Source organism: Xiphophorus couchianus, chromosome 10 (assembly GCF_001444195.1).
Source record: "Xiphophorus couchianus chromosome 10, X_couchianus-1.0, whole genome shotgun sequence".
In the NCBI taxonomy this organism is placed as follows: Eukaryota; Metazoa; Chordata; class Actinopteri; order Cyprinodontiformes; family Poeciliidae; genus Xiphophorus; species Xiphophorus couchianus.
Genome location: NC_040237.1, coordinates 9,720,790 through 9,743,687, shown reverse-complemented (window position 1 = coordinate 9,743,687; position 22,898 = coordinate 9,720,790). Strand labels below are relative to the sequence as shown.

At 39.3% G+C, this 22,898-nt stretch overlaps 3 protein-coding genes across 3 annotated transcripts in view; 1 reads left to right on the top strand and 2 right to left on the bottom strand.

Moving 5' to 3' along the window:
- Window positions 1–3,926: 3,926 nt before the first annotated feature.
- Window positions 3,927–9,609, bottom strand: twnk (twinkle mtDNA helicase). The gene is made up of 7 exons (XM_028030268.1): window positions 9,532–9,609; window positions 8,640–9,300; window positions 7,161–7,863; window positions 6,552–6,792; window positions 6,324–6,431; window positions 5,799–5,940; window positions 3,927–5,410 (listed from the first exon to the last, which is right to left on the bottom strand). Exons 2-7 carry the CDS (start codon window positions 9,273–9,275, stop codon window positions 5,072–5,074), a joined length of 2,169 nt encoding a protein of 722 aa, XP_027886069.1. The 5' UTR covers window positions 9,276–9,300; window positions 9,532–9,609; the 3' UTR covers window positions 3,927–5,071.
- Window positions 9,610–10,225: 616 nt separating this feature from the next.
- Window positions 10,226–12,403, top strand: mrpl43 (mitochondrial ribosomal protein L43). Its single transcript, XM_028029827.1, has 3 exons — window positions 10,226–10,511; window positions 10,903–11,009; window positions 11,937–12,403. Exons 1-3 carry the CDS (start codon window positions 10,381–10,383, stop codon window positions 12,152–12,154), a joined length of 456 nt encoding a protein of 151 aa, XP_027885628.1. The 5' UTR covers window positions 10,226–10,380; the 3' UTR covers window positions 12,155–12,403.
- Window positions 12,404–13,072: 669 nt separating this feature from the next.
- Window positions 13,073–22,898, bottom strand: part of sema4gb (sema domain, immunoglobulin domain (Ig), transmembrane domain (TM) and short cytoplasmic domain, (semaphorin) 4Gb) — a 39,867-nt gene continuing 30,041 nt past the window's right edge. Inside the window, exons 14-15 of the mRNA XM_028029826.1 lie at window positions 21,065–21,126; window positions 13,073–20,577 (exon numbers count right to left, since the gene is read on the bottom strand). Coding sequence (XP_027885627.1) covers window positions 19,610–20,577; window positions 21,065–21,126 — 1,030 coding nt within the window. The 3' untranslated portion in view covers window positions 13,073–19,609. The remainder of the gene's footprint in view (window positions 20,578–21,064; window positions 21,127–22,898) is intronic.

The window sequence follows — 22,898 nt, the reverse complement described above, 5'->3', positions numbered from 1 at the left end:
GGTGATATCTATTGCAAATCTGCTGCATAATAATGCCTTCAAGACTTTTGACGAAAAGATATGTTGTGACATAGAAAATAACATTCCGTGTAAATATTGACTGACATTTAAGTAGATTTTACAGAGTTGCATTTTTGTTTAAGGACTGCCTCATGTGTACATGTAACATCTTGAATAAAATATTTCTTTATACAAGAACACAATCAAATGCCTGGCTATCAGGCAGATCCTTCATTTTTATAAAGTACTTAATCATATCATATACAATATTTTATGTCATATCATATCACAAGACTGTCAGTAGCGCTGCAACTTTTTTCCATACTGACAAAAAATACACTTTTTTGTTTTGACTGCTCAGTACTAATGCAAATGGACTGATTCAGGATTACAGTGGGTTTATGTGTATGTATTTATTGAAAATTACATATCCATAGTTTTAAATTTAATATGAAGATACAAGAATGTTTTTTTATGTAACTCTTAGCTGGAAAACATTTATTATTCTCAAAAAAAAAAAAAACTACTTGCTCTGATTAAAAAGTTAATGGACTGAATTCATATGGTGCTTTTGTATAAATGCTTCCATAGATTGGTTGGCAAATTTGCACCTTCATACTTTGTACTGTAGCTCCAGTGCTTTCTATTTTTACCCTTACAAGAAATACCATCTGTCACTATATAAAAGAGGAGATCATGTCTCTGTGTGAACTCTGTATTAAAGTCCAGAGTCGACTGACTGATTGCAAATCCCTAAATTACCTCCAGACTTTGTTAAATATAGCTGTCTAAATGAAGGGTAGCTAATGAAGCGAAAAGCTATGCATGCATGTATCCATGCGTCCCACCATCAACACAGTTCAAAGCAGCCCTCATCTCCATCTTTTGTTCTTCGTCTAATACCATATAAGGCTTACATTTGTGTGCAAGCAGCTTACAAAAAAAACACAACAACCTAATTTGCTAGACACTATTTGTGTGTTTTGACATGATTTTTAGCTGATTTATGAGCAGATGAAACATTTTTTCTCTTTTTGTTGTACCACATCCTGCAGGATTTGATAAAGTGGGATTCTTTTGGTCTCCGCGCTATTTGTTTCCTCCGTGATTAAAAGCTGCGTTACTCAAATTGTTTCATCTGCTTTTCTCGCCAGATGGGATCTATTTGGATAGGCATGCAAAGCACAGATTAAACCAAACTTATCCAGAGCTCTAATTTGACAAAGGCATTTTATGATAGAACATTTAGGAAACATTTCTTTCATGCTATGAGTAATGACTAACAGGGCATGGCTATTTGGTAGCGTTTGTACTGATTTCCGTGGGTTTTTGCCTCTAGAAGAGCACTCAGGCGACAGGGCTGCCATCAACTCGATGCAGTAATGCCTGAAAACACAAAGAAGCCCATTCAGAAGCCCATGAATCCATATCCCACATCCACAAAGTCAAGAGGACACACAGACCCATCCAGCACACAGCCTGGAGTCAGTACAAAAGGCAGTGTGTGCTTACGCAGTAGTTAACAAAAAAGAATCTAGGAATCACTATACCCATCCACAGTCATATACAAAGATTTATGTGTGTAAAACATAGAGAGATATTTCTCATGGTTTACGTTACATTGAATGTTTTAGTGATCAAGTGCGCTTAGAGTTCCACGTCGTCTGTGTTGGCTGAGTTTGGAGCCACGGGCTTCTCTGGACTGGTCTGGGACGGACAGAGCCAGAAAAGAAATTAAAAGCAGACAGAGAGGCCCCAACATCGGCTGGTCCACACCAAGGCAAACAACACTGCAGAAACATTCAGGGTGGCTTGCAACAAGTTGTTTGACAAGCCTGCAGAACTGCCCAAGCTCGTGCATGACAGGAATCCAGCCTCTGCTTGTTCACATTATCCCAAATATTAAAGAGTCATGTTGATTGTTGACAGGACTTCATTCAGTCATATTTGGACATCTATCACACAACAGAGCAAAATAAGGATAAATACGATCAAAACGAGACAGAAATCAGAATTCAAACAAGCAATTCAGTCTGATTTAAATTTGGATCATTTTACTGTTTTGTACCGTATAAGCTCATCTACTCGTAGTCCACACCTCAAATTCTTGAAAGGTCTCTTCTTCCTAATCATTTGAATTTTGTGAGACTGGGTGAGTTACAGTAGGGGCACAGTTGTGAAGAGAAGGGATAATGACCCATGTTTCTCAGGATTTTTGTTACAAATTAAAAACCTACAAAGTGTCACAGTCATTCGTATTCGGCCCTCTCTATAGGTAAACATTACAAACCTTCAGAGGATACCTCCGAAGTTTGCTTGAGAGAATTAAGGAACAAAAAGCATCATGAAAACTGGACATATCATTAACACATTGAAGCTTCTCTGCACTTTTATCAGCAAATACAGAAAATCTAGTGTGAGGGAGGGAGCTAAATAGTGTGATAAGGGAGCTAAAACAGGGCAAGTGCACTGCCACAGTCTTCAGATTTCAATTTGAAAAACTTCTTTCCACTTCACAATTATGCACTACTTTTTGTTGGTCTTTATCATAACCCCCCACCCCCCAAAAAATACTCTTGAATTTGTAGCAGTAATTTAACAAAAATATTAGCGTTCAAGGTGCGTAATAACTTGCAAAGCACTGCACAATGATGCATATTGAATGTTGAATAAACAGCTTCCAGGTTGAAGGGAACCACGGAGAAGGTTAAAGGATGAAGTGATGAAGGACATGTAAAGGGTGTGACTGAAGAGAATAATTGGGTGAGATGAAAGCAGAGGATTATACAACAACTGAATAAACCAAATATAATTTCCTTTGTTTGGACTGTGAAGCCACAATAAAAACACAATTTTATGCTGCCAGTAGTTGAGTTGCAGTTTGGGTTACAGGATCCTGAAGGAACCCAAGTAGAAATTTTTTTTAAAGTTTAAAACTAATCAGATTAGATCAGGGGTGGGCAATCCTGGTCCTCGAGGGCCGGTGTCCTGCAACTCTTAGATGTCTCCCTGGTCCAACACACTTGAATCCAATAGCTGAATCACCTCCTAAGTGCAGTCAAGTTCTCCAGAGTCCTGCTAATGACCTCATTATTTGACTCAGGTGTGTTGAAGTGGAGATGCATCTAAAAGTTGCAGGAGACCGGCCCTCGAGGCCTGGAGTTGCCCACCCCTGGATTAGATGGTTTTGATCAACATTTCATACTATTGCAGGTGTATGAGTTTCTTAATCAAATTCCTGCAGGATTAACATCTTCCATATTCCACATTCATCACAGACGCCAAGATTGTAAATAATTAAAAACCTTGATATACAACATGCAATTAATTTTTTTGCCTTCACATCATCAATGTGGAATGTATTTGATTTGATGCGAGTGTGATGAGACCTAATCAATTCCACCTACAAGCAAAACCAGCTGAGCCAAGGTAGGACAGTTAATTTTACCTATTAAATATTCATGTGACGACGATTTGAAACGCGGTGCATTTATTAAGAGTCATCCTAAATAATAGATTGTGTAACATGATGCAGGAAGGGTTTAATGCTACACAGTGACAGGTAGGTGTGCTTAACCCTGTAGATGTGTATCTTTACGCATGCATAATCTGTAACTTTATTAAAGTTGCCAATATTTAAATGTTTGAGGGCAAGCAGTGGAAGCATAATCTAATAATTAGATGTGGTATATCTTCTTGCGCATTTTGAAACCACAAATGTGGATATTAATTAGATCCTAATTAATATCCACATTTGTGCTTTGTCATGCTGTAGTTATCTATAAAGCACCTTTAGGGAAATTCCTCCTTCTTTATGAAAACTATTGTTGCTGCTACTTTAGGCACAAGGAGTTTATTTATTGTTTTTTCCTTATCCCACACTGCCCCCTGCTGATCATGGTTAAAAGCACGTCAACAATGAGATCTTATGTAGAAAAAAAAGCTTTATTAATAAATCATGATACAAAGTATATGAAAAAGATAAGTAGAGTGAGAACACATTATGGTAATGAAAACACTGATAGTGTCAAACAAAATACAGTGGATCTTAGTTTCACAGTAAATTAAATACTTCTATGAAAAGCTTTAAACACTGCAACAAAATTCAAATTTTGACTAACATCATTCCTTGAACTTATGACTGACTAGACAGGCGTGACACTGTTGCATTATCTTCTGTAACTTTAGAGAATGATAATGTTTAAGTAGCTGATCACTCGTAATGTGATCCTCCAGTTAAAATAAAGAGTGTCGCACATTTTCTGGGCCATTCCAAGTCTTACAGCAGCATCGAAACATACAGGTAAAATGTCTACTACACATTTGCAGTGAACACTTGCAAGAAGTGCACGCAAGTGCAAAAAAAAAATAAAATTCCTCCAATGGCCTGAAAACAATAATGACTTTGAATTGTTCTCAATAGGTGGAATTTCTGGAATCCAAAACGGGAAATTGGATTTAAATGAGCCCCAGAAATCTGACAACCAAACTTTACAACCAGCAGTGAAACTCATCATATATAAATTCATTATACAAGAGTGACCTACATAAGATGCATTTATTTCTGTTAAACGTGGTGATGAGACTTTGTGAGAGACTCGATTTTAGGTGTTTTAGACACATGCCATGATCATCAAAATTAAATTTATTACACTGTAATAAATCTATATGTGTGTTTCTCCTTTTGAGTCGGATTACTAAACTAAATTAACTTTTCAATTAAATTCTAACTGATTGTGATGTAACTGTGTGGTGTGGGTTTGTAAATAACATATGCATGACATACATAGAAAAACGTGCTTAGTCACACTTCTGACAGCTTGCATCTTATTAAACCAGAAAAAGTCCAATTGTATTGGTCATCTTTTCCAGAGTTTCAACACATAAAATGTAGAGACCTTGTAGGACAGATCAGGGAATCAAATCATGTTTTAGCTCCATTACAAGCAGTATGTAAAATATTGTGCGATGACTCAAAACTTTTGCACAGTGCTGTAAATATTTTCAGCTTAGTCAAGTTTTGAGAGCTAACAATCTAGGGCTCACTTCATTCTCTAAACACTTTTTCGCATCACTGCTTTGCTTTCTCGTTTCTGTTAGCAGGGCGTTTAACCGCTTGTGATGCCTTCGCAGTTTTTGCCGCTTTTTCCTTCTTCCCTTCATCCTTCTTTACAGTTACCTCGTTCTCCTGGACCTCCTCCTCGTTTTCCGGCTTGGCGGCGACCTTCCTCAGCTTGTGCTTGCCCTTGATGGGCGTTGAAAAGGTGAGCGAAGACTTGATGAAGTCCAGGGGGAAGAGGCCCACGTCTCCATCGAACCGGTTTTTGGTGACCTGCAGGGATCTGCGGCCGGGACAAGTCACCAGCTTCTTCTCCTGCAGAATGAGGACGTTGTCGGCCTCTTGGCTTGCCTGGGGAGAGGTTAAAGGTCAGTACTCGTGCACTGGATGCGTCTTTTCTTTTTAACATTACAAGTATGTGTTCTTCTCTACTTGTTGTTCTTCCTATTCATTGGGTAAACCACGGTTTCTGCATGTTTCAATAAATTAAATTTACAGCACTTTAAACAAAATTAGTCCAATAGTGCATTAAAGACAAATATTTGTACCCTCGTAAATTTCTTCTTTGACACACTTAAAAGTTTTATTTCATTAAACTAGTGGAGAAAATGTTAAGATGTGAGTGAATTTAATTTGGGATATAGTAATAAATTATTCGGCCTTATTCAACTTAAGACCCTGCAGAACCCCCACTAGACCTTTTATGGGAGAGATTGGACAAAATATAGAAATTAAATACCTTAGCAGAACCGAAGATGGATGCAGTCTGCAATTCCTTGTCGTCCTCCTCTTTCCTGGGATGAATGATCAGAGTGACGTGGCAGCTGCTGTTGGTGGCAAACTTCCTGAACACCCCGATGATGTGGTCCTGGACGGCAAATCTGGATCATAAATTCATTTACATATTTTAATTCAAATGTGCTAATGATTAGAGCCTAACTAGACAGCTATTTTCAAATCTACTTTGTAAGAAATAGGTGTTCAAAGAACATTGTTAACACCTGCCAAGCATGGTGGTGGGGGTACTTGCCAGTTGGTCTACCTTAAGATGGACAGCTCAGGTAAGTGTTTTGTCTACCATCAGTAGGACTTTCAGTTGCCTTACTGATGTGACTATTAGCTGAAATGTTGTGTGTTTCAGTAAATCTGTTGCAGATGAATCTACAGGTTTTCATAAATTTACAGTTCTTGTACATTTGCCTGCTTACATTCTGGAACATTGAGCTCTGCCTGACACTGAATAAAAGTCTATGTTTCTACTCACTTATCTACTGAGAGGTTTTCTTGACCCATCATGAACTGCAGGTTATCAATGATGACATGGTTGATGTCATAGAGGTAGACGGCGTGTTGCATGGTGTCCAGTACTGTCCTGAAAACAGGTTCACAGAAGAGTTCCCAATTAAAAATGATGGTCGCATCAGCAAAACGTAAATAAATGCAAAGAGAAGGTAAAGGTAAAGTAAAAACCGACAGCCCTGATCAAACCCACTTGATGTTCTGCTGTCCATGGAACGTCATAAAGTAAAGCGGCAGCTCCTCAAATCTGTCAGCCCAGAAGTCGTACTGCTCTAGGTTCTCCTCCAGCCTCTGCATGGCGAACTGCGTCAGCATGATCTTAGCTAGACGCACATTGTTTATCTCAAAGCTGCCCCACAGTGTGTTGACACCCTGCATGCAGAGGTCCAGGGCGAACTCGCTGATGAAGGTGGTCTTCCCGCTTCCAGTTGGACCTGAATAGGAAACACATTGATAGAAAACTGGACAGACCCTTTCCTACTTCTATTTCACACCTTTAAACAAAGCATTTTATGCCCGCATAATAAAGTAGCAGTTCGGTTTTCTGTAAAGGAAAATGCACAGATCTGTAACATAATTACATTTAAATACGTACAATTCCTTCAAAAATGTTTCACTACATCGTCTTTCCGTTTATTTTGGACCTGATTTCAGTTTGGGCCAGTTTGTAAAGATTTCCATTTTTATCCACTATTTCTGCACCAGCTTTAAATAAAATTAAGTAGCCAAATGTCATATTACATAATAAACACAGATGAAACAGTATTATACCTTTAATCATGGAAGCATGACAGATTAGTACCTGTGAAAACAGTGAGCTCTCCCTTTCTGTGTCCCTTTAAGATCCGGTTGAGCTCTGGAAATCTGGTCCACTTAACTCCAGCCACCTGATCTGTGTTAATCAGCTCTCCGTAAACATCCTCTCTGAGCTGCTTGAAAGAGACAATGGACTTATGCGCCGCTGGGATGGAGGCTTTGACAATGCGGGACAAGTTTTTCCCTTGGGAGAGCGCCTCCAGTGGACAGGGCTGGAACTCCCCCGGTCGCACTAGGGTGCACCGCCGCATGCCCAGCTTACGCGAAAAGATCTTTGATGCCTCCCAGGAGCGAATGTCGCCCCCCAGCCACAGCGTCACCCTCTTGAACTGCTCCAGGTAGGGCAGCAGGGCCGGTGGAAGGCAGCTGACCCCGCGGGGCAGAGCCACGCTGGGGAGCCCTGTGCCTTGGCAAACGGCCAAAGTGTCCAACTCGGAGCCTGTCACCACCACCTCCGAGTCCATACGGCTCACCAGGGTGAGGCCAAACAAGTTAAAGTAGGAGCTGCACTTTGGAACTGTGGCTTCATTATAGGTGACTTTCTCTCCGTCTATCCCTTGGGCGGAGAGGAGTTTGATCCCCTTCAAGGAGGAGTCAGGACCACCAAACCAGGGGAAAACCAGACTCTTGGTGGGCTTAAAGAGCCTCACTCCAAACTTTTTCAAGGTTGCATTGGAGATCTTTGTGATCTGAAAAAGTAGAACAGTGATAAGCTTGTGAGGTAGTCCTCCTTTTATTAATTCATACACATTGTAAATCAGAACAAGCGCTTTAACAATCAGTACGGATAGCAGTTAATAAAGGTCTGCATTACGCAAAAGATTATTAACTCTAGCGTGTTGCTAGAGATGCAGATTTTCTTTTTATTGTAACACACACTTTAAAATCTTTGTTTAAATTCACCAACAATGATGTCGTGCAAAAGTATTCATACTTTTTGAACATTTTCACATTTGTCATATTAGACCCAGAAACTTCAGGCGTTTTACTGGGATTTGATGAGATAGATCAAGCGCATATTTGTGAAACGGAATGGAAACAATTCATGGTTTTCTGAGTCTTATACAAATACCAATCAGAAAGGTGTGGTGTACACTTGTATTGAGCGCCAGCACAACAATAATCCTAAATTAAATCAAAGGAAAACGACTTCCTTAAGAAATCACCTTGCTACTAAATAAATGACACCTGACAATTTCACTTTTCTGCAAATAAAATTGTTGAAGCTTGGCAAATAGTAAATAAAAAAAATCCTATCTGCTGACCAAATAAAGCCATATGTAAATCCAATATAAACATAATTCATAACTTTAATGCTTCAGTGTTTGACTGTAAACAGGAATACGTTTTTTAAAGATTGTGGAACAGCTTTTTAGAATCTTGCAGCATGCAGATTTAGTTGTAGCATTTCAGAAAACAGCGTGAAGATAACATAAACACAGGATGAAGTTCTTCTTAATCCTACCTGGAACATGGTTTTAACCAGCTGAGCTTCCTCGTCGTGGAGATCTGTGAAGAGCAACGAGCTGGACCAGATTTCCCGCACTTCCCTCTGCTCCCTCTCCCTCTCCTCCTGCTCCTCCAGGCTCTCCGGATACCCCAGCAGCACATGAGGGCTGAGGGAGTCCTGCACGTCCTTCTGCATCACCTCCAGACAGTCCTGGAGGTCCTCCCAGCTGCCCTCCACCAGCGTGTCCTTGCACAAAAACTGTCCCGTGGTTTTGTCAATGAACAGGGAGAAGCTGTCCTTCCTCGTGAACACGTCGATGAAGATGCTTGGGATGTGGAGGCAACTGTAGCCATCGTGGAAGGGAATGTCTTTGGAGCGTAAGTACTGCTTGATGTCTGTAACTGTGATGGGACTCAGAGGGAACTCTACAGTGGACTTGGCATCCTTTTTATAATTCCTGATCACGTTGTGGGATTGGAAGAAGTCTGTACTTCTAAGCCTCGGGATGCATGAGGTCTCTCGAAGTTTGTGAAGGAACCTATGGGTGAGAAGTCTGAAACACTGGGAGGAAGCATGTCTTTGATGGAGAAAGCTTTGGGCCGACACCTGCAGGAGACAGGTGGTGCCCTTTAGCAGCAGGCCTCTCCACATTGGCTATCTGCTTAGCTCAGTCAACCTACAAAAACACGCAACGAAGAAAAACGCATGCAAAACATTAGTTAGATGCATTAAAGCTACACAACTAACTTTATGAAATGATACAGAAATATACTAAGGCAGAGAGTCTTCTTTTTCACTCGAACTAACACAATTTACAGATTGGAAGTAGACAATGAAGCACCTTATAAAATCGGCTAAAACGTGCGCTACGTTAATAAAAACCATGATCTTCATAAAGACATTTTACCTGCTAAACGTCTGACCTCGTCTTGAACCATGCTCCATGCAGCCCGGGTTTTATTGGTACGCTTTCAAAACAAGTCCGTCTGAAACACACTTCGAAATCATAGAAGAAGAAACACCTCTTGCGCGTTCAGGTCCTTACGTCAATGTCGTTGCCATATTGTGAGTGGCATTTTGTTGCAAAGCATGCAAAAAAAAAAAAAAAACTTTGGTCGAGCTGGGGGATTGCGCCGTAAATGGAGGTTCGGTCCAGAAAGGATCTGGAATTTTAAATGCTGCAAGCCATTGACTCGATGAAATCTGCAGGGTTTTCTTGGAAACTACTTAAACTACTTTGAATATTTGTGATTGGAGTTATTGAAGTTATTATTTCTACGTAAAGAGCCACGAGACGACATTTGTGGTGAATTTGCACTATATAGATTAACTAAATTGAGTTAAATTGAACTACGGAGCTCCTGAAGGAACACAGAGGATTTCCCCCGTGGCAGTAAGTTTGCATTCCTTCGCACACTGTGGTAATGTTATTTTAAAACAGGAAAAGGAACTGCACATGAAAACTATTTCAGTCTAACTACCAACACGAAAAGCTTGCGTTGGTTTCCAAGGAGAACCCGACAACCTGCCACACACAATATGGCAGACGGCGCTCTGTTGTAGCAACCGCGCGAGGAAGCTATGAAACCTCAGTTCCGTGTATGTTTCACATCGGACCTTTCAAGCGACGGGCTGCGTTGTGTAGCTAGCGGTGAGGTTGTCCTCTGCGAGTTTAGGAATCGCAGTTTTTGTAAATTACCACATGTTAGCAGTGGTTTGTCTTTACTGAGTAGAAGATAAAGTTGAAGGTCAAAGGATGACCTCCAGAGGGACGCCCAGCCGCTTCCTGAAGAGCGTTCTTCAGAACGGTGTGGGCCGATACGTGTGTCAACTGAAACGGGTCTCCATCATCTTCTCCAAGAGGTCTCCGAGCGCATTGGGAGTCAGGTAATGTAGATTAAAAATATATATATACTACATTGGTATTGTACTCCTTTGCACATTTACATTTTGTCTCTGTACAACCGCAGACTTGAACGATTTATTAGAATTTTACGTGATAGACTGATAAAGTGGCCTCATAAAAGGACACTCTGTCCTTCAGAAGTCCCCTATTTAGTAAGTAGATTCCACCTGTGTGTAATTTAATCTCTATAAATCCAGAGGTTTGTTTACATGACAATGTATTTAAAGTTCCAGCTGGAACTGTCAAAGCCAGTGACCTTTTGCATTGTAAGAATTATTGTCAAATATCTACTGTTGCATGTTTACTTTATTTCTTAAAACATGCCTTATTTGTAGAACTGTCTACAAACTAATTCATCTTCTCCTCCTGCAGGGATTTCATTGAGGAGGGAGTGGTGGATTATGCCAATAAGAACCCTGGGACTGTTGTTTATATTTCTCCTCAGACCAGTAGTATCCCTAAAGTAGTTGCAGAGTACTGTAAGTACCCACAATATTGACGAAATATTGAATTGGTCTTCTCATGATGGTTTTATTTTATTGTTACTGTAGTTATGTGATCAATCATTGGTAGAAATGTCCGTATTGTTCCAAAGATCATCACAAAAATGAATAAGTGCAAAGCATTGTGTTCTCTTGAAAGCATTTTAAATTCTTACACATGGGGCTCCGGTAATTAATGTTTAGATAAAATATTTGAAAAAAGTACAATTTCAGACTCAGTTTTACACACCAAAACTTGAGTTAAGTTGAGTAAAATGTTGCCGATACATCTCCTAAAGTACCGCGTCTTGCTGTCTGTGTAAACATCATGTGGTCAGGCTTTCTCTTACCATGAAGGTCTCTTCAAACGTTTACATGCTCTCATAAATTGCTTGATTGCCATGTAATTCGGAAGCTTTTAAAATGATTTGACTAGATTTTAAGCCAATTAAGGAGTTTGTTCCATGTTTTTATTTTAAATAAGATCTGAGTTTCATTACAAAATCGATCTGTTTGTGATTTCAGATAGACTGCGGTGTTGCATTCCCATTACAAATTCAGACTTTTTCTGTTCCTTCATAGATGTGCAACAAAGAGTAACTTCTATGTAAATTTTGCACATTAAGATACAGTACCAAATAACATAGCAGGAACCAGAACAAAATTAATCAAAAAAGCAGTCATAAAGCAAAATGCAAATACCACATCACTGTGTAATAAATTAGTTTGTTATAAGAAAGCGTGAACTGTGATGTAACACTCCTAATGTACTGTAGGGGGCAATATGTTACCCCTTTTCCGAGATTCCTTCTCAGGAATAAGACATGGACGATGATCATGACATAGTTTCTGTCAGACTTGCATGTTTATCTTGTTCCCATTCGGTTTCTCACCACATGACACATTTATTCTCCCACCTTGCAGTAAATGGTAACACAAAGGAGGAGCTGCTTACCAACAAAACGTCGCAGCAGGTCTTAGAGGTTCTCACCAAACTGACCGACCAATCTGGCCAGGACATCATCCGCATCCGCAAGCCGTTTCACACCGACAGTCCCAGCATCCAGGGCCAGTGGCACCCGTTCACACACCGCCCCCCATCTGTCGGCCTCATCAGACCACAGAACCAACATGGAGAATAAAGACTTCCTAATGTTAATGTTGGGACAGTTTCCAGAAACTAATGAGGCTTGTCTTCAGGTTATATCCTGAGGGTCCTGCAGAGAAAACACAGTTCTGACGTGTGCTGTTATTATGTCCGCCATCCTCTTAGCTGGAAGCAAATGCGGTCTTCAGATACATTTGAAGCTAGCACTCTTAATGTTAATGTTTTTAAAAAAGCAAAATGTGTATATAATGCATTGTATTGAAATAAAAACAATTAAAATTAATTATATAGAGGCATTTCATATTTCATGGACTGAGCAGCTTTTTCTCAAAATGAGCTGAACAGAACAAAATTCTTAAACTTCTGGTTGATAACGGGGCTTAATAGCTTTGTGAACACATACGGTGCCTTGGCATATTTTTCATAGCCTTTAAATCTTTTGTCACATTATGTTAAAATATTTCCAATGTGTGTTGTGTGAACTTTATTTAATAGACCAATACAAAAGTGGTCCATCATTATGAATTGGAAGGCTAAAGACACATTGTTTTTAAAATTTCTTTTACAAATAATCGGAAGCGGCGGGCCTTCAGTGGATTTCATACGAACTTTGCACATCTGTAGACACATTTTTTTATACAACATGGCTTCTTCTGTCACATAAAATCCCAAGAAAATTTTATCAATAAATTCCAGTTCTAAGTTTACAAAAAGTTAGAAGAAAGATGAATGTTGCGAGGTAAATCACATGGAATGATTTTGCTGCTTAAGATTTGAAGGTGTTCCTTTTGCACATGCTGAAATGCCCCAAAGCTTGATGAAGATGACAGAAGGCTGTTTGATAGCTGGAGGGGCAACGGTCTTTTATCATCAGATCCTACTGTCCTCTATATAGTGACCTTTAACAGTAACCAGATACTTACTGCTGTAGCATGAGTTTTTTAAAAAAAAATTTTTTATCAAACCTAACCAGCCGTATATACAGGCTACTGATCCAGCTTTTTTTGCAAACCCCAACCCCTAATTCATCATTTCTGACAGGAAAAGCTGGCGATGACCTCAGTGATGTAAGCAGAGAATTAGCAGTCGATGGTTCCTCTTATACAAATAAGAGGATAATCTCGGAACGATCAGAGCCATCTCAGGAGTGAGTTACACCAATTTAACATTTTATTGAAAATGTACAAAACAACGCAACGGTTTCAAACCACCCTTGTGTCTTTGTGTTTACCTTTAGAGCAGGCAAACTTTCTTGTATTTTTTTAACCTTGCAACAGTTCTCCATGATTTCTGAAAAGTTTTTTTTTGTCAGCTGCTGGTCATTAGCCTGGATGAGGACCCATGTTGGTATCTAGAATGGGAAGAGAAAACCAAACTGCAGAAAGGTGTATCAACTTGGAGTCTGCATACAACAGTCATTAGATATTATCTACAGGTGCATCTCAATTACTCACAATATTGCTAAAATGTTAATTTAGTAATTCAAATAAAAATGTCATACCAATTTAATGGGACCTGAACTCTGTCCTTGAATGCACATTCACTTTCTCTCTCAGATCTGCATTCTTACATCATCACAATTGCATGTAAGTGAAAATCAGAGCTGTTCATTCAGAAAAAAAAAAGACAGAGCAAATGCTCTCAGCTGTTTTAGCTCTTTAAGAAAAGACTTGGGAATTGAAAAGGTGAAAATTCTTCTGATTCATTTTCACCTCCTTCCCTTTAATCTAACTGTTGCACCAATTAAAGGCATCACATCCGCTGCTCTCCCTGAGGCGAGCTGGCACAGCTTGACCCAAGCAAGGACATTAAAGGCTCTAAATAAGGTTGCTGTTGCTAAGCTACTGCTTTGAAAAATGGTAATTTTACCCCACCCCTCACCCCCCTTCTTCGTCTTCTCTGGGCTTATGCTTTACCTCTGCCCTGACATTTTCATGCAGAAATGTAAATGACTCTGGGACTCATTGTCCCACCGGAAAACACCGGCCTCTCCTCTTGCCACGAGCTGAAAACAAACAAGCCGTCTTGAGAGTAAGATTCAGTTTGAACATGTCTTACATGTAATTTCATGATTTCCCCCTTCAGGCTGTTGACACTCATTTCCTGTTTTTTTTTCTTCTCCAAGCTAAACATAACCCAAGTTATTGTTTTTATTATTCTCAGAAAAACCAGCGGCTGTTTAATGAGGTGAAATAAATAAGACATGAGACTCAAAAAAACATATATATATATATGTCAACACATTAGGGTAATTTACTATTTTACAATAAGAGTGGACATAAGTTCAGACTGAAAGGAAATACAGATTTATGTCAAATAGAAGAAAAACGGATGGAACGGGTCACTGTTTACAGGAGATTTTACATCATTTTTGAAATATACATTATTAAACAACGCAGATCATGGAAGCCATTAAATAAATCAAGTAACATTGCACTTCCACATATATCACAAAGTATAAATAAATGACAGTGACTTAAGCCAAAGATATAAGTTTGCATTGTAGTTTTCCACACAGTGCCATGTGCATATTTTAGTAACTGAATGTCCTAGTGAGAAACCAGTAACAAATAATAAAAAAAAAACTGTAGGTGTTTAGTTTTCATTTGAAATGACAAAATATTCTATTAAATGCAAATGTTAATGAAAACCTCGGTGTATTTCAATTTAATATTTTGCTCTTTAAACAGAAAATCCAGTGACCAAAAAATGTACGTATTGACTTCTTCACTCAAACTTCAAATAAACAAAACGAAGCAGCAGATGCTTAAGATTCAGTATGGACATGCATGAGATGTACATAAGAAAAACTGAGCACAATAATTTACTGTTTATCTAACACCAGAGGAAGCAGCGTTGTATCACTTTACATGTGCTACAAAATACAACTTTTTACAACTTTGATTTAAATAAAACTGTACCCTATAAATATATAGCATTATAGATTATAGAATATAAAAATATCCTTAATTATGTGCTAAGCATCAACATAGAAACTCGTTACCTCTTTCCTGCATCTGCAAAAACACAAACATGAGTGTTCTTGGAAATCTGACTCAAATTGATTAGCAATCATTCATAAACTCAACAGGGTCCTTGAGAGAGCGAAAGGAGGGACTGATGGATAAAAGTTTTATGTAGCGGTAATAGGATGAGGAAATTGTGGGGGCAGCAGAGATTTAATAAGAGTAAAAGTTTTTTTTTTTTTTTTAAGAAGTGTCTTGACAGAAAACAAGGATTAAAGCATGAAATACATCTGCTCTGGAAAAGGGTTTTTTCTGCAGAATCAAAAGCATCCTAAAGGCAAAGAAAGGGAAAAAACAAAATTTTTGCAACTTCTTTTTTAAGTATTATTAAAAATAGTATATACTGATATACAGATGTCACAGTTGACTTGAGAGCATTTTATTTGTTACTCAGTAAAAAACCAGCAGGATTTGCTAAATGCTGAGGCGTTAAGTACACTGAAGCGTACTTAGCCCCTCAGTACTTAGCGATTCAAATCACAAGGAAGCTTGTTTACAAATGGACATTTTACAGTGCTGTGTGTGCTGTTGGTTTAATGGGATGCAAACCGTCAGAAATAAAAATAAACAGTTTATACTTCCAACTCCCACTAGTCTCACATGTGCAGCATCTGTTTACATCTTGATAAACTGATAACAAGCAATGTACTGTGCAATCTTTTGAGTGTCTGAACCAAAAAAATAAATAAATAAACCCACTGGTTTTCCAGTTTGCAAATCAAACGCACTCAACACTGATATTATGATATTCCCAGTATGATTGATTCATGAGACTATGCACAATGTGAATCAGTTAGAAGTTGGTTGAGCAGTGGGATTTTCTGATGGTCAGGTTGTCCAAGTTTTAAATTGGAACAATAAAATGCTTTTGTTGAAAGTCAAAATCTGAAATGAATTTAGGGTTGGCTGTGAAAAACAAAAGATGTACTGTGAAAACCAGGATGAAACCCTTAATTTGTACTTCTGGTGGTTTATGTCTCACTAGGTCAGTGGTAAATACTGTATTTTGCAATTCTTACATCTGACCATGTTTCTTAAATGTTTGCACAAAAGGGAAAATAATATGTTGTCGTTGGTTTGTATTGGTTATAGTAATTAGCAATTCGACAAGTAGCTATCCCAAATAGTTTCCTGACTTGCAGCTGATTCAAGCCAAACTGGGTTGAGAGCTCATTTCCAGATCTGATTTCTGTGGCAAATCAAACATAGCATAACTGTACCCAGTCCAAACTAACTTCTACATTCAATACAGTTCAAAAATAGTATATTTCTTAGAATTTTATGTGCTCAAACTTTAAAAGAACATGAAGAACATGTTTGTACAGCGGACCATCAATTAGTGAGATACAAATTTTTAGAATTCAAATTACACAGTTTTGCTATATTTAGATCACTGTAAAGAATTGCTCAACGAATTTACTCAGATTTTATAGATAACGTTAAGAAATGCTCCAATGTTGTACAAAGCAACTGAGAGAGGCTTGAATTGACAAGCAAAGGAAATAAAATCTGTGCACAAAGACCAAATGGTCTTGTACCCTGAAAGGCTGCATCAGCCTGCAGAGATGGCAGGAACACAGGAAGCCTAAATGCTCCTGCCCTCTCTTTGTGAAGGTGAGCCACGCTGCGCTCCTCTGACTTATGCACTGCAAGCCACGAGAGAGGCCTGCTGCTGCTGAGCTACAAGAGCTGACTCGACACCTTTCTGGGAAGACAGACATTTGTTCACGAACGACCGTGACATGTTTACAAACTGCTCACAGATTCATTTCAGTCATCATATATTATACAGTCTCTATTTAATCACAGGGATGCTCACCTTGCCATGGAAATACTATGAGCTCTGCAGCTTTTGGTTGTTTTTTTTGGCATCACATTGCATGTCCAGTCTAAAATTTGCCACCTGCAGATTTTTTCTGTCTCTTTTTAATGCAGAGGACAAACTTACGTGCTAATACTCTATTTGTACTGATTTCATGATAAAACAGACATTCTTTAATTCTTAAACAGCCAAATAACTGTTTTCTTCTGTGATATCATTACATTTTACCTAAAAGACAAAGATGTCAGAGACATGGAGGACAAAAATTAAAGGGGTGGAGGCAATTGTAGAAATGATTACAATAGTGATAAACAGAACAAGACAAAAAGAAAAAAAATAGTAACTAAATTATAATTAAATATAAATTATCAATATTAACATGTAAAATTATTTCTCAGCTGACGATGCTCTTTGTGTATATATGTAATTGTGAGATTTCACCTGCTGCCTTGTGAATATTATGCTCTGTCTATTTATGAATGCTGGTATGTAAATGTGCAGAGAAATGGAGGCAAAAGTTGCCTGCAGTTTAAATGTGGGAGGAGTCATAATCATGTATAAGAAACTTATTTACGGTGTTTTATCTATTTTTCTTCAGGGTGCGCTGTGCTTTTTAAAAGCCACAAAGTCCGTCTGCAGTATTTAGATAAATCAGTTAATCCAGCTGAATTCTGACTCCTCTTGTCACACACGGCACATTTCCATAAATGTAGTATTTTTTTGTCCCCCACATGAATAGCAGAAAGCAGAAACAAGCAATAGCCCAGCTGCAGCTATTTTTACAGACACAATATATTGAGCCTGTAAAAGGAAGCAAGTGTTTAAACAAGAGAAAAAACAAAATAGTGTTTAAATGAACACACAGAAATATACTGTATGTTTCATACAAAGTTTCTCAAGTGATACTTCAAGCAAAATGCTAATTTCACAAAAACGTACTGTCCATTGTGGTTGTGTCACAGATTCGTCTTTGACTCCAAGCTTCCTTTCTTCCTCCATTCAGAGTGGGAAAACAAAGGTTCAATTCTTCCTGACAATAACTAAGAAGTAGTGTGAACTGACATCTACAGCAGGAAATATACTGGAAGACAATCACTTAAACTTTAGCGCTCCACAAAAGCTTTTGTGCTTTCCATCTATAATTTGAATTCAATTGCATATTTCTAAAATAACGGTGGTTTTAAAATATATGTACCGTTTTTCTTCAAATACTTTTTCGGTGGTGAATTATTGCAGCTTAATAAAATGTGGAAGTTCTAAAGTCTGAAAGAAACATATTAGTGACGATATCTGAACAAAATATAGTTTTTAAGAAATAAAGAGGGATTTTTTTATTTGCAGTTTTTATGTAGGGTGTACATGAAAAGAGAGTCCAGAGAGAAGAGAAAAGGTTAGTAAAAGCAGGACTGATGCAACAGTGATCAGTGGAGGCACACAAGGCCAATGAGTTTAACCAACCAGGGACAATAATTTAAAGTAATTTGTGTGTGCTGTTCACTATGGGGTGAAGTAGAAACGGTGGTGATCTGTGTCAAGTGTGGCAGAAGGGTGGAAACAAGACTCTCTGTAAGGATGGTTAGCAAAAGTATTCCCTCTTCTTTACTCTGATAGTGCTAGAATCCAGTGCTCTTGCATCAAAGTTCAGACAAAACTGATATTTTTGGCCCGGTATTGTGGTGGCAGCATCATACTGTAGGAATGCTTTTATTTAGCAGGGAGAAAGAGGCATTTTCAGACTTTAAATGGGAAGATTGGACGGAACTAAATACAGGGCAAGAGAAGAAAACATGTTAAAGGCTGCAAAACACTTGACACAGGAGCAAAGGTTCACTTTTCAGCTGGAAAGAAGAATAGTCAGTAGTTTCAGTCTTTTTCTAATACACTTTGGATGGAAAACCTGTCATTTTCCTTCTAATTCACAATGACTTCAATCTATATTGTGTAGATTCTAGCTATTGTATTGGTAAATAACAAAGATAATAGTTTGTGGTTGTACTGTAACAAATGAGTTTCAAAAACATCTTTCACCAAATTTCAGCCAAAAAGAAATACTGTTATCCCAAATCAGGAAAATTGAAACCTCTACTTTTACAAACAACCTCACTTCCTGCCATCCAGGCAGCCGAGACAGAAAAAAAAAAAACATATTGTACAACGGTCTCAGTTCTCAGGATTCAAACTTGTTAATTCTAGCAAAGACATTATGTTTCTAAACATCCATATGGAGAAGAGTATCTCTTTGTGCTACTCATAATAAATAATACACAATGTTTAAACTTCTCAAAAACCTCAAATGTTTTAAAAAAAAAAAAAAGTCCAGTGATTCATTGCAATGCAACTCCCATCGTCCCTAAACCTCCACAGAGTTTAATGAGGTGACATCGTCCCGCTCCCATTTGCTTTATTTTAGTGCAAATTCTTCACAGCTGCTAAGCTTGTTTCAGTCACTCTGGTTCTTTTGGTCCATCATAAAGAGAACTCATGGACGCCCTCCAGATGCAGGAGTTTCCATGTTTTGAATCAAGCTGCAACAAGTCCTACACCCTGGAGAGCAATGGCAACATTTCAGCTTTTCCCACAACCGAACATCTCCATTGGGTTAAAAATAAATAAGTTGGACAAAAATATTGACTGGAGCATCCTAGATGGAGCTCTCATCGGGATGCATGTCCAGCTGTGTGTGTTTCCTCTGCTCCAGGATCCGATTGAGCTCCTCCGTGAATGAGTGATAGAGCGGTGACATGCCCTCGGGGTCGGCCTGCCTCAGCAGCACGTAGCTATTTCCGTTCATCTTCCTCAGCACGCTGGGCAGCGTGGCCGACAGCCCATTGGCGTAGTCCATGTTCGGAAGCGGAGGCGGATTGGGAAGAGGGGGAGCTGGCGGCGGCGTTTTGGCCGGAAACATCTGGTCGTCGCAGGGAATTATCTGCAGGAAGCTGTCGTTAAAGTCCCCGAAGGTCGGCACTGAGATGGAGCGCCGACCCTGGCGTCCGTTGCAGTGGCTGGAGATGGTTTTGAGTTCCAGGTGGGAGCTCCTCTTTCTATCCGAGGCCCCAAGAACATGGAGGTTCTGATGGGAGAACTTCCGACTCCGACTTGCCCGTCTGGTGCAGAAGCTTACGTAAAGTAGCACCACAGTTAACACTAAGCAAAGCCCTCCCAGAACCGCCACCAAAGATATGTAGATGGCCTCCATGTGTCTGTAGGTCTGGAAATTGGCTCCTGGCGGCAGCGGTGCTGGTGGTGAGGGCAGAGGCTGCTCAGTGGGGCTGGCGGTGGAGAAAACCACCGGGCTGGAGACAGTAGTGGGTTCTGTGGAGTTGGTGGGCTCCACTGGGAAGTATGGATCTGTGTGAACCTTCACTGTGTAAAGATAAACCAGCACTGAGACTCCGTTCTCCACTGCAAAGCAGCGATACGAGCCACCTTGCTGGGTGCGAGCACCTATTATAAGGAGCCCGTCCGTCCCAACGCGGTAACCTGTGTTCAACCCGTATCCCTGGAGCTCCTTGCCATTTAGCGTCCAGCGTGGAGTTGCCAGGTTGGAGCGAAGCTCACACTGGAGCAACACATCGTCCCCCGACATCACAGCCCGTCTCCGATGGATCACTGAGTAAAAGAAAAGGACAGCAACGGGGACGGAGACGAACATCGGACAAGATGTCAGGTCACAGAAGTTGCACGTTTTAAAAGCGCAAGTGGAGTTAAGGCATCACTTTCTATCACATCTCACATGCTTCTTTAAATGTAGCGAGCCCCGCAGTGCAGCAGCAGGACCGCCTGACCTCCAGCAAGAGAGGAGCTGATTAAAATGTGTATGCTGGGACCTGGGGGATGGGTGAGGAACATGCACCTAATGAAATCCCTCCACAAATGCTAACAGCTTGGGCTTTTTCAGGCAGAATAAGAAGGACTCTTTTAACCCCTTAATCTGAGTGTGAAAAAATTTAGGAAAACTCATCAAAGAAGGGCGGGAGGCAAATTAAGTAATTGAACTTTTTAAAACTTAAAGGAGTCGGGGCTGTTGAATAATGGATTTATAATAATTGCAAGGGTGTGTGTGTGTGTGTGTGTGTGTGTGTGTTGTAAGACATACCATTTCCTGGATTCTCTTTACAGCCTCTGGTTCCTCTAGAGATGTCCTGCGTTAAGTTTGACCTAAAAAGTAAAGGTTTTAGAAAAATATGCATTTAGCTATATTAGAATGGAATAGACGTAATGAGATTTTAAGAAATGTTCCCAAATAGGTTTCTTGGTAGAAATAAGCAACGATAGGAAGTTAAAGACAGTATTTCCCATTCACACTGATTCACTACTTTAAGTTGGTCCATGAAATAAAATCCCAAGAAAAATATTTAGAAGTTTGTGCTTGGGACTTGATAAAATTTGAGAACTTTCTCAGGAGGTTCTTTATAAATTACAAGAGTACATCAATTTTATAGCATTCTACTGTAAAGAGTAGCTAGCTAAACCTGTTGTACCAGAGGAAAATAAGAATGTTTTTTCTTGTAAAAAAAGGGAAAAAAAACAAAAACAACTCACATATTAGAAAATTGTTTCCAATTAGTTAATATGTTGTTTTTTTTAAAGCAGTGATAGTTTGCAACATACAAAATACACTGCTACCAGTCAGTCACTATTAAACTTTTGTCCATGATGAAGATCCTACATAGCAGATGATTTCTTTAAATTCAGACTTATCTAAACCACATGTCCAACAGCAATATTTTGCAAGTATTTTCATGCTGCAGAACATTTTGCATTGCTTGAGCTCACTGCAATCTACGTACTGGCAGAGGGAGCCTCCGCACTTGGACGCTTTACTTGCTTTAATGAATAGTGGGTGAGAAAATCTCTTCCAGCACTATATCTGCTCTCCAACACCAAAGAACAGGCTGTTCCATACTCTTAGTCAAAGATTGGTTTTATATATCAGATGTGTACATTATGATTTGTGAGATGTTTCATTATTATTCTGCTCTTTGTGTTGCATTTTTCCCCCAGCAGCCATCATGAGTATAACAAATTCACAGAAGTGGCAGAAGTGTTTGCTGCAGTAATAGAGATTAAGATGTCTGCTGCTCACTGATGCAGAGTGAACGAGGAGAGACAGTCCCAAATGGAGGACTGAGCACACTGTATGTGTTTGTTTTAGACGGCTTTACACTTTGTGATTCTGCTGGTTTATGGCTGGCTGCACGGTGGAATAGCGGTTTACACGTTCTCCCCCTGCATGCATGGGTTCTCTCTGGATACTCTGGATACTTCTCACAGTCGAAAAATCTGGCTGTTGGGTTAATTGGTTCCTCCAAATTGCCCTGCTCTAAATTGTGCATCTGCATGTTTGCTTGTCTTCGTCTAATGGTTGTTGGAGGTAGGCACCAGCCCCCACATAGCACTCACCCCTCACACCTCTGCATGGATAAGTGGCTATTGATGATGGAAGGAAGGTATATGTGGCTGATCCACAGGTATTTAATAATGTAACATCAAAACAACTGAGGTTACACTTACAGAGATCCCCATAAACATAGGGTGACAAATGGCCGTGTCTGCCTTCAACAAGCTCCCTATACTAAGGCCCACGTGGAAATATTATTTTGAAACATAAATGTAAAAAAAACCCAAAAATAAACAAGTGATATACAACATCAAACATATTTGAACTAATTACTGTTCAAGTTTTGAATTTCTAAAACTAATTATATATTATTCCTAATTACATGCTCCGCCTACTGCATTCAGGCTCATAATCCATCCAAACTGTCAAAACCTTTTTCTGCTGAAGCTCCTGCTGAGTTTCACAGAAGTGATAAAAAACATAATCCAGGCCAGCCACAGTGTCTTAGACCTGTTTTCACAGAAACTGCTTTGGACGAGAAGAGGCTGTATAAATGATTAATCATGCTTTGATATTGCTGTTGGGACAG